The sequence below is a fragment of the Pelophylax lessonae genome (genome assembly GCF_965119305.1).
Source record: "Pelophylax lessonae genome assembly, chromosome: 2".
In the NCBI taxonomy this organism is placed as follows: domain Eukaryota; kingdom Metazoa; phylum Chordata; class Amphibia; order Anura; family Ranidae; genus Pelophylax; species Pelophylax lessonae.
Window position 1 is genome coordinate 289183093 of NC_138769.1, and position 14956 is coordinate 289198048.

Sequence of the window (14956 nt, forward strand, 5' to 3'; positions counted from 1 at the left end):
TGGGGTTCATCTCATACTTCTGAAGGTTTGAGGGTGCTGCCTGTTCCATACTCCCCCTACTCCTCATCTAGCCTTTTAGGGGTACAAACAATAGTAATTGGGGCCCAGTGTGGTTGTGTACGTGTGATATACATACACTTTTTTTGGATCATATTTTCTATTCCGCTATTTAATTTAACTGGGCCTCCATGCGAGACCTGTGTGCCTTGTTGCGCTGTTTTGAGTACTCCACCAACATGGCCAGTGGCAATGACGCCGTTCTCAGCTTAACTATCCCACTTCTATGCCTCCTTGAAAAAACAATTCGGGCGATGATGGAAGAGGATGTGGCACAGGATGAGGAGGAGGAGGAGGATGAAGAGGTAACATTTCCAAGGCTTTCAGGGCAGTCATTCGCAAGGGGCTCCGAGGGTGGGTTCCTGCACACGCAAACGCCAGGGACGCAATTGTCCAGCAGGGGCACAGTTCTGGAGGATGAGGAGGATGAGGAGGAGGAGGAGCTGGAGGAGGAGATGGAACCATGTTCACAGCAGGGTGGCACCCAGGCCAGCTCATGGCCATCACTGGTGCGTGGCTGGGGGGATACAGAGGACACGGACGATACACCTCCCACAGAGGACAGCCTTTCGTTGCCTCTGGGCAGCCTGGCACACATGAGCGATTACATGCTGCAGTGTCTCCACAACGACCGCCGAGTTGCCCACATTCTAACTTGTGCTGATTACTGGGTGGCCACGCTGCTGGATCCCCGTTACAAGGACAACGTACCGTCCTTAATTCACTCACTGGAGCGCGATCGCAAGATGCGCGAGTACAAGCGCACGCTGGTAGACGCCATGCTGCTGGCATTCCCATCTGACAGCGGGGCCACAGTGGAAGCACAAGGCAGAGGAGGAGGAGGAGGAGGTCGCCAACGCAACCAGGGCACCGCCAGCACCTCAGAAGGCAGGGTTAGCATGGCCGAAATGTGGAAAAGCTTTGTCAGCACGCCACAACAAACAGCAGCACCAGCAGCTCAGATGGAACGTCTTAGCAGGAGGCAGCATTTTACCAACATGGTGGAGCAGTATGTGTGCACACGCCTACATGTAGTGAATGACGGGTCTGCCCCCTTCAACTTCTGGGTCTCCAAATTGGGCACATGGCTTGAGCTTGCCCTTTACGCCTTGGAGGTGCTGGCGTGCCCTGCAGCCAGTGTATTATCTGAACGGGTATTTAGCACGGCTGGGGGCGTTATAACAGACAAGCGCAGCCGCCTGTCCAGAGACAATGTGGACAAGCTCACGTTCATTAAAATGAACCAGGCATGGATCCCACGGGACTTTTCCGTACCTTATGCAGAATAGCAATGGATACCGACCTTACCCACCCATTGTTCCATTTTTGCTCTTTCTCACTCTTTTGGGGTGTACCCTCATTTAAAATTTTTGAAAAGAAGCAGTGTTGGCTACCTCGTCCTCCTCCTCAGGGCCAGATTAATGTAGGGGCTATTGGAGCTGCAGCTCCAGGCCCCTACCTTTTATATAGGCCCCGGGTTGGCCATATTCACTGTTACCGCTCTTCTGTCACTTGTAAACACAGAAGTCTGGCTTCTATGCTCGCTTCCCCAGGCAGCACCCTCAGAACCTCCCCACACAGCGTGAAGGCCGGACAAGGAGGGACAGTTGGCGATGCATGGATGTGTTTATGGGCTTCAGAGACAGCATCCCATGTTGAATTAGGCATGCATGGCTGCACCCTTCCTCCTCTGGGTGCATGGCAAGGCACGGCCCTTAAGGCCCTTCAAAATCCTCAGCACCAAGCCCATGATGCTGTTAATCCGGCCCTGGTCCTCCTCCACCGCCGCTTCCACCTACACCGCCCATAGGTGTGCGCAGCCTATTGCATTAAGGTGTGCACCCCAAAGTTGAAATACACATGCATGTGTTTGCCAGCAGGGAGAGTAATGTATCGGGGCCATGTACCTGTAGGCAAGGAGAAATAGAGCAGAGCAGGTCCCAGGGAGATCTTTCCCATCTCCTCACTGGCAATGCTATGTGCCCTAGGTGATTAGGGTGTGCCCAGGCACACCCAGCACACCCTGTGCGCACGCCTATGTCACCGCCACATCCACCACCACCTCAACCTCCCTCCTACTCCATATGGGCCTCGTCCTTCAGAGATGAAGAAGAACATTGTTTTATTTTTCTGTTTTTTTTTTGTTGTTTTAAGTTATTTCCCTATCCACATTTGTTTGCAGAGCACTTGCCATGCTCTTAATTACGTTTTGCTGCCATTTGCAGCACTCTAGCCCTTTCCTTTGGTGTTTTAGAGCCATTTTAGTGCCTTAAAGTTCGGGTCCCCATTGACTTCAATGGGGTTCGGTGTCCGGGAAAAGTTCGGTAAAAGTCCGGGACACGGACCCGGACTTTTTTTTAAAGTTCGGCCGAACCCGTCGAACACGGACATCTAGGTGTTCGCTCAACCCTACAAGTAATTCAAATTTAATGAAGCACCTCACATCGTCTCATGCTGCCACAAAACTAGTGGCCAAGACAGCTGATAACGTGAGCTCCGCTTTTTAAGGAGGAGATGAAGCCACGACATCAAAGCAACTGAAACTTGATTTTTTTTCACCACAACAAACTCGTATAATGCAGACAGAATTAAACAAAATAATTTCCAGATATATAGTTGAGGAGATGCTGCCGTTGTCGACAGTTGAGTCGGATTCTTTCCGGGCAATCATTGCGAAAATACCTGCGAGACAGGAGGTAGGCTCGCCATGCAAAAATACTTTTTCAAAGTACATAGATGCCGAGTATGCCAGAATGAATGACGACCTCAAAAAGACCTTTGAAAATGTAGACTATATTTCCACAACAGCCGATATTTGGATGGCACATAATAAAAGCTATCTTGGCATAACCGCGCATTGGATAGATCCAAACAGCATGAAGCGAGGGAAAGCAGCACTAGAATGCAAAAGATTCAAGGGTCGTCATACTCACGACATTATTGCAATTGAGCTTGACAACATTCACTCATCCTATGGCGTATCCCATAAAATTACATCAACTGTCACGGATAATGGCTCCAATTTCGTCAAGGCTTTTAAAAGATACCAGCAGCCAGTTGAGGAAGAGGACACTGAGGAGGATGATGAGGAGGAGGTGACTTTTACGGACATTAATGATGTATTGCAACAAAACGGTGGTGATGATGATGGTGGTGAAATTGTGATCACTTTGCCGCCACATCAGAGGTGTGCTGCTCACACTTTAAACCTTGTTTCATGTTCTGATGTTGACAAGTAGTTACTGTCAAAACCACAAACAAAATCGATATACAGAAGCGCTACGGCAAAATGTAAAGGCTTATGGAACATGGCTAGTCGTTCAACGGTGGCTGCAGAGACCGTGGATGACATCATTTTCAAGAAGCCCATGGTCCCTTGCAGTACAAATGGAATTAATTTTATGATGCCCTGGCTGGAATCGGTGAGATTCCTAGGGGTGAGCTGAACAACATCTCGTCCAAGTTTGGGATGACAGCCATCACAGAACAAGAACATCAGTTCATCAGGGAGTACTGTACTGCCATGAGGCCACTTACAGTAGCCTTAGACATTCTTCAGGGAAAATAAAACTGTTTCCATGGTACACTCCTACCCACACTAGAGACATTGATTTTCAAGACCTTTGAAATGAAGAGTGGCCTGAAAATCCTAGTTGACCTTCCAGAGGCAGTTGTGACGGTAAGAACTTTAATTTATTTTTATATCTTTAACCAGTCACCCAAGAATTGCATCTGGTAGTGGTAGGTTAATTTGCTCCTGTGTCTATATTGGCAATAGTATGTGTATGTGTGAATGTTAGAAGAGGCTTCCTTCTGAGATGACAGCCATGCAGACCAATTTGATGCAGTGTGCGGCGTATGGTCTGAGTACTGACAGATAGGCTTACCCCCCACCCCTTCAACCTCTGCAGCAATGTTGGCAGCACTCATGTCATACGTCTATTTCCAAAGACAAAATATGGATACGTTTAAACTGATGGCACTATATATAAGCACCTGAAATAAAATAAATAATATATGTTCTTTGCATTCTTATTTCCAGGCAATAAAAACAAGATTTGCAGAGGTGCTGTCTTGGCTGCTGTGACTCTGCCCAAGTTCAAATTACGTTGGCTTTGGAGACAGGTCAGAAAGGACAAGGCCAAGGCAAGTCAGCTGCGGAGTGCCAGAAACTTGTCTTTGGCCAAGACCAGCAAGCAGGTACCACTACCAGCACATCACAACACCGCAGTAGCAGAGACTCAGCCATAGAGGATGAGATATTTTCCTTTGAGGAGGAGGATGACACCTCTTCTACCGCTGAAACTCAAGACGCAGATTATTTTAAGTCAGGAGCACAAGAGATAGACTCTCTAAATGGATTTCCACTGATAACGAAAATTTCACTTAGATATAATGCAGCCACTCCATCCAGTGCCCCAGTAGAGTGACTCTTTAGTCTTGGGAAACTTGTCTTCACTCCAAAGAGGAATAGGCTCTCTGACCAGAAGTTTGAGAAGCTTCTGGTTTTGAGATACAACCACTGGTTTAATACTTAGGATGGATAGCTTGGATGAATGTTTAGGAGCTAAAGTTGGATTTATCTGGCAAACCATGACAGTGATTTGAATTGAGGCAGAGGGGACAACTGTTTTTTTTTTGCATTTTTTTCATTAAACAATAATAATAAAAATATACAGTGCAAATTAAAATATGTAACTGTTATATAAAACAGGTAATAAAATGTTTCATTACCTGTTTGTTTACATATATTAGTTTCATATTTTTTATTTGCACTACAAAGAGTTTTTTTATTATTATTGTTTATTTTTGGTACATTGTTCAGTATAAAATACTTGAAGTAGGCTACACAGTATGTCTACCAGTTGTGAAGTTGTGTGACGGTTATATATTTTTATTTTGCACAACAAAGAGTTTATTCATTATTTTTTTTATTTACTTATATTTGGTACAGTTATAAGAAGTATAATTTATTTTGAGACTTGTTTGTTGGCAAGTTGTGGTCTCAGGTCTGTGCAAATAAATATAAAAATGTCTAAACCATCTATTGTTCCACTATAGTAATGATCATATTTACAATAATATATTTGAGAGGTGTCTCATTGTCCCACAGCACCATTAAAATAGTGTAGATTACTGTACAATGTTTTATAATAATAATTTCTTCTATTTAGTGTTCATTTCATTCATTTAACATATTTAATATTGGGGGCATACAAGTTATTTGACATATTTGATTATTTTTTTAAAGTAACGCGATAGTTACTTTCCCTGGTAATTTGTTACTTTTTTACTGATGTAACTCAGTTACTAACTCAGTTAGTTTTTGGGAGAAGTAACTAGTAACTATAACTAATTACTTTTTTTAAGTTACATGCCCAACACTGATTATAGGTAAGTGATTTCGCACAGAGAGACCGCCCTGCTGCAGTAAATGTACATGGGGCGGTCCAGAAGAGGTTAAAAACAGACCTGATGTGCAGGTACTTTCTATTTGCTACAAGTGTTTAAGTAGGTGCACATACATTACCTTCATGGAAAACAGGCTTCAGCCAGAACAAAACTATTTCAAGCTGAATTCCAGGAATTCAGTTACTTTATAAAAACTGCAGGCATGCCATGAATTAAGTCCAATGAGGTGCCTTATCTCTATTATCTACATCTGACAGGTTTATTGTGCTCCAGGAAGATAACTTCCGGAGCTCCAACACTGCTTGCTCGGGTCTCAGGAACTGCTATGTCTACCCCTCCCCTCGTTCTGCCTATTCACAGAAGCCTTTGTATTATGTTCACAAAATACAAAGGCTTCCGAGAATGAGCAGCAGAGGACAGATGCAGGCATAGCTGCTGTGTGTGCTTCTCTCCTCTCACAGCCAGGGTGTATCCTCTGGGAGTGCAATAAAACTGTCACATACTGTATACCAAATAGAGATAAATCCCAGAGGTGACCTGAACCTAATTTGACTTAACTCATAGTATGCCTGCACTTTTTGCAAAATTGCTGAATTCCTGGAATTCACCTTTAAGTCTGCTTCTGCGTCAGTTTTCTCCAGTATGAAGAGAATAAGACACAACCTGACTACTGCTCTAATAAGAACAGTGGAGTTACCTGATGAGACACATAATCTGTTACAACAGCACATATTTTATTTTAACTAAAGAAAAAAACAGTTTAGCGTTTGCACTGAAAATTTACTCTATAGGGTTGAATCAGATAAATATTATTCTTACGCATCTGTGATATCTCGCTTTGTGTACACATGAATCACACCATTAACCATCTTCAGTCCTAATTCCAAGTCAGGAGGCATAGTGCTTGGATCACACACTTCATATGGATGTTGGTCAGAGAAGGGAGGATGAACTGGGGCATCTGTTCAAGAAAAGTGTGCATGTTATCAATATCTTGTAATGACGAACAACCAAAGAAAATATAGTATATGTTGAAGATGTTATGTAAAAGTAAACAAATGAAATCTCCATCAGAAAGTAAATATATTATTATTATTCTGACATTTACTTACTTGCAGCTACAGGAGTATCAGCTGTTTCTTCATGGAGTGGACTGTCCAGAGTCTCATCACTGAGCTGCTTGAGGTGTTGGGCAGTGGTTCTGAAAAAACTCTGCATGGACAGATTCATGTATTTCTGTCGAATGAATAAAGCCCGCACCACACTTTTAGCTGCATCCAACAAATCTGTAAATGGAACCTAAAGAAAAAGACAGTAATAAGACACAGCTCACACTTTACAACAAACTATAACTGAATGTAACATAACAGACCCTCAGACAAATAATGAATTCCTTTATACCTGGTATTCCTAGATTATAGATTGTGCTGGCTTACACCACTATATGCAAATACTTACTTTTAGCAAAGAGAGCATTTTTCCTCAAGGTGAAATATGCTTTAAATCTAGCAAACAAAAAATTTGTTTCATAACCACGGGCTCCATTCACAAAACCAGATTGCATGCGGTACGTAGGTGTTCAAACACACGAACACATTTTCCCATAAATACCGCAGGCAAATCTGAAACTGTCAATTCACTATAACATTCTGCGGTATGTACCGCAAAACGCTGAAAACATTTGGTAAATACCACATGAACAGGTGTTAAACTCAGTTCACAGAAGGAAATAAATAAGAAATGCATGCGGTAATATAGTATACTGTATACCACTTCAATACAGGGCACTTTCACCCCCTTCCTGCCCAGGCCAATTTTCAGCTTTCAGCACTGTCGCACTTTGAACGACAATTGCGCGGTCATGCAATGTTGTACCCAAACAAAATTTCTGTCATTTTTTTGAGACATATAGAGCTTCCTTTTGGGGATATTTAAACACCACTGAGCTTTTTATACTTTGCAAAAAAAAAAAAAAGACCAAACATTTAAAAAAAAAAAAAGTTTTTCTTAGTTTCTGTTACAAAATTTTGTATTTAAGTAATTATTCTCCTTCACTAATGTGCACTGATAAGGCAGCACTGATGAGGTGGCACTACCGGCGGAACTACACATCCCATAAGGCATTGTAAAACTCTGAAATGCACAGACATGACTAGGCATGATGGGAACTGTAGTTGCTGAACAACTGGAGGACCATAGTTTGAAGACCCCTGGTCTATGTAATAGGCTCTTTACTAAGATCAGAGATGCAGTGTGTCGAAACTACGCAGCGCACCACCAATCGGCGATTGCCGGCAATTAAAAATTAAGAAAAAAAAAAACAACCTGGGATCTCCTGCAATTCATACCAGGCCATCTGGGTCTGGTATTGATTTTGAAGGGAACCCCCCATCAAATTTTTTTTTTAAATGGCGTGGGGTGCCCCTGAAATCCATACCAGTCCTTTATCTTCGCATGCAGCCCAGCATGTCAAGAAAGGGAGGGACAAGCAAGCGCCCCCCCCCGAACCATACCGGGCCATATGCCCTGAACAGTTGCCCCCCCCCCCCAAAGCACATTGTCCCCAAGTTGATGGAGACAAGGGCCTCTTCCCCATACCCCTAACCCGTGGTTGTGGGGGTCTGCGGGTGGGGAGCTTATAGGAATCTGGAAGCCCACTTTAATTAGTGATGGTATGGGGTACATAGAAAAAAAAGAAAGGCAGTTTTTCAAAAGTCCTTTATTAAGAAACAAAAATAAAACAAAATGTTCCCAGTGTAAATCCATCGTCAATCACGATGCCCCCAGTCGGTGACATCAATGATGATGGATCTACACTAGGGGAAATTTTTTTTCTATTTTTGTTTATTCAGTACAGGACTTGTCAAAAACTACCTTCTATCTTTTTTTACACAACACTTTTTTTTGGGTGAATGAGTACGGGTACACATACTCATTCACATGGAGGGGCTGGGATCTGGGGGCCCACTTCCAGATTCTGGTAAGCCCCCCCCCCCCCCGCAGACCCCCACAATCACTGGCCAGGGTTGTGGGAAAGAGGCCTTTGTGCTCATTAACATGGGGACAAGTTGCTTTGGGGAAAGGGGGCATGTGGCCTTGTATGGTTAAGAATGGGGGGGACGTTTGCTCATCCACCTCCTTTCCTGACCTGCCGAGCTGCCTTCGGATAAGGGTATGGTATAGATTTTGGGAGGGGACTCCGCAGCATTTTTTAAAAAAATTGTGGAGCATTTTTTTTTCTTAATTTTTCATGGTCGGCAATTCCTTTTTTTTTTTTTTTTTTTTTACATTCAGTTGTCAGCACAGCTAGCAACTCTGTAGTATGGCTAAATTAGTGTTTTTGTTTTTATGTAAATATGCACAGCCAAGCTGCTATAAAAAAAAAAAGACAAAGAAGTCACAGTATGTTAAAATACACTTCTTGGCCAAAAAAAAAGTCGCCACCCAAAAAAAAAAAAGGTCACACACTAATATAACTAATATTTCGTTGGCTTTGATTATGGCACTCATTCGCTGTGGCATTGTTTCGATAAACTTCTGCAATGTCACAAGAATTTTTTCCGTCCAGCGTTGCATTAATTTTTCACCAAGTTCTTGTATTGATGATGGGAGAATTGGACCACTGCGCAAAGCCTTCTCCAGCACATCCCAAAGATTCTCAATGGGGTTAAGTTCTGGACTCTGTGGTGGTCAATCCATGTGTGAAAATGATGTCTCATGCTCCCTGAACCACTCTTTCACAATTTGAGCCTGATTAATCCTGCCATTGTCATCTTGGAATATGCCCGTGCCATGAGGGAAGAAAAAATCTATTGATGGAATAATCTGGTCATTCAGTATATTCAGGTAGCCAACCTCATTCTTTGGGCACATGCAGTAACTATCCGATAGGATAGTTGCTGCATGCTTAGTTTAGTTAGTTACATACTACAAGACAATAGCGGGTAAACTGCTTACTGATCTTTTATTTGTACAAGAAAGCAGTCAACTGTCAGACTGAGTCAGAGAAGTAGATGGAACTTCATCACATCTAATCTGCCATTCTAATTCTAGGAAGAATAATGAAAATTTCAGATATTGTTGCCGTTTGTCTGTTTGTATAAAACCCATTCTTCATGTCCCATCAAAAACTGCTCTTGTGCTTAGTGGTATAATGGGGGAAAGTAATAAAGAGTGGTGCAAGTAAAATGCTTGCATCTCTCTTCTATGTATAGGAAATGGAGCAGATACTGCTCCTAATTAACATAAGAGATGCAAGCCCCTTTGGTAATTAGGAGTGATCAGCTCTCCATTTTATGCTGTGTCTGTGACAGTATAGTTGGGGCTAAATGCTGCACATTGCTCTGTCTGTACCTGCCCCCCCCCCCCATTCAGCTGAGATAGGGAGAGAGGAGGGCTGTGCATATGAGCAAAGAGAGGAATGTGAGATGTCTGCTGACAGTTCTCTTCCATATGCCAGGTCCAGCCTGGCAGGGATCTACAGCAATTTTCGATAACGCATTCCCTTTGCTCATTTGGAGCAGACACTGCACCAGTTTCTTTTTCCCTCTGAAGAAGGAGAGAAAGGGGGCAGGGCCAGGTCAGGGCTCTGTGTTTGAATGGACACAGGGAGCTGTGACTCGGCTCGGGTTCCCCCATAGCAAGCTGTTTGCTATGGGGGGCACTGAACAGGAGGGAGAAGCCAGGAGAGCAGAAGAGGGACCCGAGAAGAGGAGGTTCCGGGCTGCTTTGTGCAAAACCAACTGCACAGAGGAGGTAAGTATAAGACCCGGTTCACACTACTCGACTTGGGACGCGACTTGTGTGCCCTCAAGTCGCCCCAAGTCTCTTGTCATTACAAATTCAATGTAAATGAATGAGAGCCGTCTTAATATGCACTACTGAAGTCGCTCCGACTTCAGAAAAGGTTCCTGTACTACTTCAAGGCGACCTCTATCCGACTTGTGCCCATAGACTTCAATGGGAGTCGCCTCTAAGTCGGATCCTTATCTTTTTTCAAGCGACTGTGATCAGACTTTCCAGGAAGAAGAAAAAGATTACCCAGGCATTCCCCACAGACAGTCGCCTATCATTTAAGTCTCTTCAAAGTCGCGCTAAAGTCGGCGCTAAAAAGTAGCTCCTTCATGGGGCGACTTTGAGTCGGAGTAGTGTGAACCGGCTCTTACATGTTTGTTATTTTTATAGGAAAAAAAATTTGACTTTACAATCACTTTAAAACTGTGTATCTTTTAGTATTTTTTTTTCCATACAATCTCTCCACTGATCTTTTTTTCTCAGTTCTAGCATACAAACCAATTCTTGTTTTTCTGTCAATACCTAGTAATGAACATAATCTGCAATCATAGTTACATTAACATACCTGATGATTCAATAGGTAACTAAATATCCAGGCGAAATATATTCACTGTATTATACACCACACGTATTGTTCCAAATTGGCAAAATAGCTTCCTATTCCTAAATATTTGACCAACATTAGAAATGTCCTCCATATGATCTAGGACTGCCCCAGAGCCTTCTGGTCAGGAATTACGGACCTTTTTGATGCACTTTTGAAATTGTGTAAAATCTGCAACCCAGCTAGAGGCATACTAGGGTAGCTAGAGGATTCTGATATGTCCACTTGCTAATAACTCTAATTGTTCTTCTATGCAAAACAGGTTATAGCTATTCAATAGTAATCCTCCCCAAAATTCTCCAAAAAACACTTAATAGCAAGGGCTAAAAAATCAAGCACTCCCCTCAGGGACTGATTAACCATTTGCCACCCAGGCCAATTCTGACACTTCTCTCCTACATGTAAAAATCATCATCATTTTTTTGCTAGAAAATTACTTAGAACCCCAAAACATTATATACGTTTCTTTTAGCAGAGACCCTAGGGAATAAAATGGTGGTCTAAATTTTAATGTCGCACAGTATTTGCGCAGAAATTTTTCAAACTCGTTTCATGAATTAAAAAAAAAAAACACTAAAGTTAGCCAGATTTTTTTTGCATTATGTGAAAGATGATGTTACGCTGAGTAAATAGAGTGACACCTAACATGTCACCCTTTAACCACTTCCTGACCACCCGCCGCCTTTTTATTGCGGCAGGGTTGCTCTCCTGCACAAACTGACGTAAATCTACGTCAGTCGCACGCGGGAAGTCAGGGGGCGAGCACGCAGCGGGGATTGCCGTCTGCCCACTGAGAAGGATGGTCGGCTGTTATAAACACAGCTGACCGTCCTTCTTCCTAGGATGATCACAGATCTCATGTGATCCTGCTATATAGGATCACATGTCTCTATGGTCATCTCAGAAGCCCCGCCCCCCACAGTTAGAATCACTCCCCTAGGGTCACATTTAACCCCTTGATCACCTATACTGTTAACCCCTTCCCTGCCAGTGTCATTATTACAGTAACAGTGCATATTTTTAGCACTGATTACTGTAGTTATGTCACTTGTACCCCCAAAAGTGTCAAAAATGTCAGTTAGGGGTCCGATCTGTCCGCCGCAATGTCGCAGCCCCGCAAAAATTCGCAGATCGCCGTCATTACTAGTAAAAAAAAAAAAAAAACAATAAAAATTAGATAAATCTTTCCGGTAGTTAGTAGACGCGATAACTTTTGCGCAAACCAATCAAAATACTCTTATTACTTATTAAAAAATACTTTTTTTTACCAAAAATATGTAGCAGAAAACAAATTGGCCAAAATGTTAAAACATTTTTATTTTTAAATTTTTTTTTTTGAGAATGTCATATAGCAGAATGTGAAAAATATATATATATATATTTTTTTTTTCAAAATCGTTGCTCTTTTTTTGTTTATAGCGCAAAAAAAAAAAAAATGCACAGGTGATCAAATACCACCAAAAGAAAGCTCTATTTGTGGGAAAAAAAGGACGTCAAATTTATTTGGGTACAGCATTGCACAACCGTGCAATTCCGTTAAAAAAATGCAGTGCCGAATCGCAAAATAGGGCCTAGTCATTAGGGGGCAAATCCTTCCGGTCTTAAAGTGGTCAAAATTTTGCACACTCGTTGAATAGTGCCAAACTTCAGTACTTAATAATCTCCATAGGCGATCTTAGAATTGTTGGTTGTAGGCTAGAATTGTTGCTCTCGCTCTAAGGCTGGCCATATATTATACAATTTTCTGTACAATTTTCTTAAAATTTACCTTCAACAATGTAGTACAAAGGCCTGCTTAGTTGGATACAAGTGTTGTTTAGCTTTGAACTCATATTATGTGGTTTGTGGTAAATCTAACAGAAAATTGTACCAGAAAATGTAACGTGAATGGCCAGCCTAAGGTTCACGGCGATACCGCACATGTGTGGTTTGAAGCCGTTTACATATGGTGGCGCAACGTATGTATGCGTTTGCTGCTGTTTCTGGGACGAGGGCGCTTTCAATTTTTTTTTTTTTATTATTTATTTTACTTTTATATTTAGACACTTTCCCTTTACATTTTTTTTTTATCACTTTTATTCCTATTCCTTGCAAGGAATGTAAGCATCACAATAAGAATAGGGCATGACAAATCCTCTTTACAGTGAGATCTGGGGTCTATAAGTCCCCAGATCTTGCTTCTATGCTGGAAAGCCTAAAATAAAAAAAAAAATAAAAAAAGAAAAACGATCTTGGCTTCCCAGACGAGGTAAAAGCAGTGTTTACAACTACCGAGGCCGAACGTGACGTCATAACGTCACACCCGGCCTCCGAAGGTCAAAGAGATGACCTTCCACAGGGCTGTGGAAGAGAGTGGAAGCAGTTCTGTTACTTCTGCTCTCAAAGTGTCATTTAGCAATTATTAGTGTGAGAAAAGGGATATCTAGTGTAGTTAGGGTACTATTTTCCACTATAGTTAGATTTAATAATCTAGTTTCTGTAGGGAAAGTGTTAAGTGTAAGGTGACCGTAGTGTAGTGTAGGGTTAACTGACTCTGACTGCTATGGCAGGGTGAAAAAACCCTTCCATTTCAGGGTGACCGCTATAGAGAAAAGATTGTTTCTCTTAGAACACTTATAGAACCGGATAGTGGCTTCGCCCCTGTCACCCTGCTTTTTGTTGCAGGTATTTATAGGGCTTTTTTGAGGACATGTTTGGAGTCAGGCATGACATCTGAACTTCTGTGTAGGGGTATATATACACACACACACACACATGTATGTATATATACACATACACATATATAGGTGTGAAAATAGCAGAACACTATGCTTGCGCTAATGAAATAATTAACACCCATATGGCTTCTCTGCTATAACTCCTATATATGTGTATGTCAGTTTGACATCAGTAGTATGTAAACTTCTGGAGGGGATGATAAGGGACTATATTGTAGAGTTTGCTAAGGACAACAACATCATCAGCAGTAATCAGCACGGGTTTACAAATGGGCGTTCTTGTCAAACCAATCTCCTTACATTCTACGAGGAGGTGAGCTGTGAGCTAGATAGGGGGAGACCAGTGGATGTGGTGTACTTGGATTTCGCTAAGGCGTTTGATACAGTTCCCCACAAGCGCTTAATTTATAAAATAAGGTCTGCAGGTATCGATAGCAGGGTTTGCTCTTGGATACGGAACTGGCTAAAAAGGCGGGTCCAAAGGGTAGTAATAAACAGCGCATACTCAGACTGGTCTGAGGTGGTAAGCGGGGTCCCCCAAGGCTCAGTCCTGGGACCAACCTTGTTCAATTTATTCATAAACAACATTGAGGTCGGGATCAGTAGTTCGATATCAGTTTTTGCAGATGACACAAAATTGGGCAGGGCAATAACTTCACAACATGAAGCAGATATCCTGCAGAATGACCTGGACAAAATAACAGAGTGGGCAACGACATGGCAAATGAGGTTTAACGTGGAGAAGTGTAAGGTTTTGCACTTGGGGACTAAAAACATAAAATCACAATACACGTTAGGAGGGGAGCCCTTGGGGGAATCAAAAATGGAGAAGGATCTGGGAGTATTGGTTGATGATAGATTAGGAAACAGCATGCAATGTCAAGCGGCAGCTTCCAAAGCCAACAGAATATTAGCATGCATAAAGAAAGGGATGCATTCCAGAGATAAGACTATAATCCTTCCACTTTATAAAACTCTGGTCCGACCGCATCTGGAGTATTCCGTCCAGTTCTGGTCGCCAGTCCTCAGGAGGGATGTGTTGGAGCTGGAGAGAGTCCAGAGAAGGGCAACTAAACTAATTAGGGGATTGGAGGACCTTGACTATGAAGAGCGTCTACAATCGCTCGATTTATTCTCCCTGGAGAAGAGACGTCTGAGGGGGGACATGATAGCAATTTATAAATATCTTAATGGGGATCCCAGCTTAGAAAAAAAGCTGTTCATTCGAAGGGATTGCATGAGGACTCGAGGGCATACAATGGGATTAGAGGAGAAGCGTTTTAACCTCAGGCAACGCGGGGGGTTCTTTACTGTTAGGGCAACAAGATTGTGGAATTCTCTACCACAAGAGGTGGTTTCTGCGGGTAGTATG

The 14956-nt window shown here is 42.5% G+C and overlaps 1 protein-coding gene and 1 pseudogene across 6 annotated transcripts in view; one reads left to right on the forward strand and one right to left on the reverse strand.

The window, feature by feature from the left end:
* Positions 1-14956, reverse strand: part of AMPD2 (adenosine monophosphate deaminase 2) — a 262492-nt gene that overhangs the window by 125553 nt on the left and 121983 nt on the right. For all 5 annotated transcript variants that reach the window (XM_082246180.1, XM_082246181.1, XM_082246182.1 and 2 more), the window contains exons 6-7: positions 6582-6768; positions 6289-6430 (exon numbers count right to left, since the gene is read on the reverse strand). In XM_082246180.1, coding sequence (XP_082102306.1) covers positions 6289-6430; positions 6582-6768 — 329 coding nt within the window. The remainder of the gene's footprint in view (positions 1-6288; positions 6431-6581; positions 6769-14956) is intronic.
* LOC309546670 lies at positions 3506-4595 on the forward strand (annotated as a pseudogene). The gene is made up of 2 exons: positions 3506-3736; positions 4100-4595. The product of its transcript is annotated as an uncharacterized misc_RNA (transcript).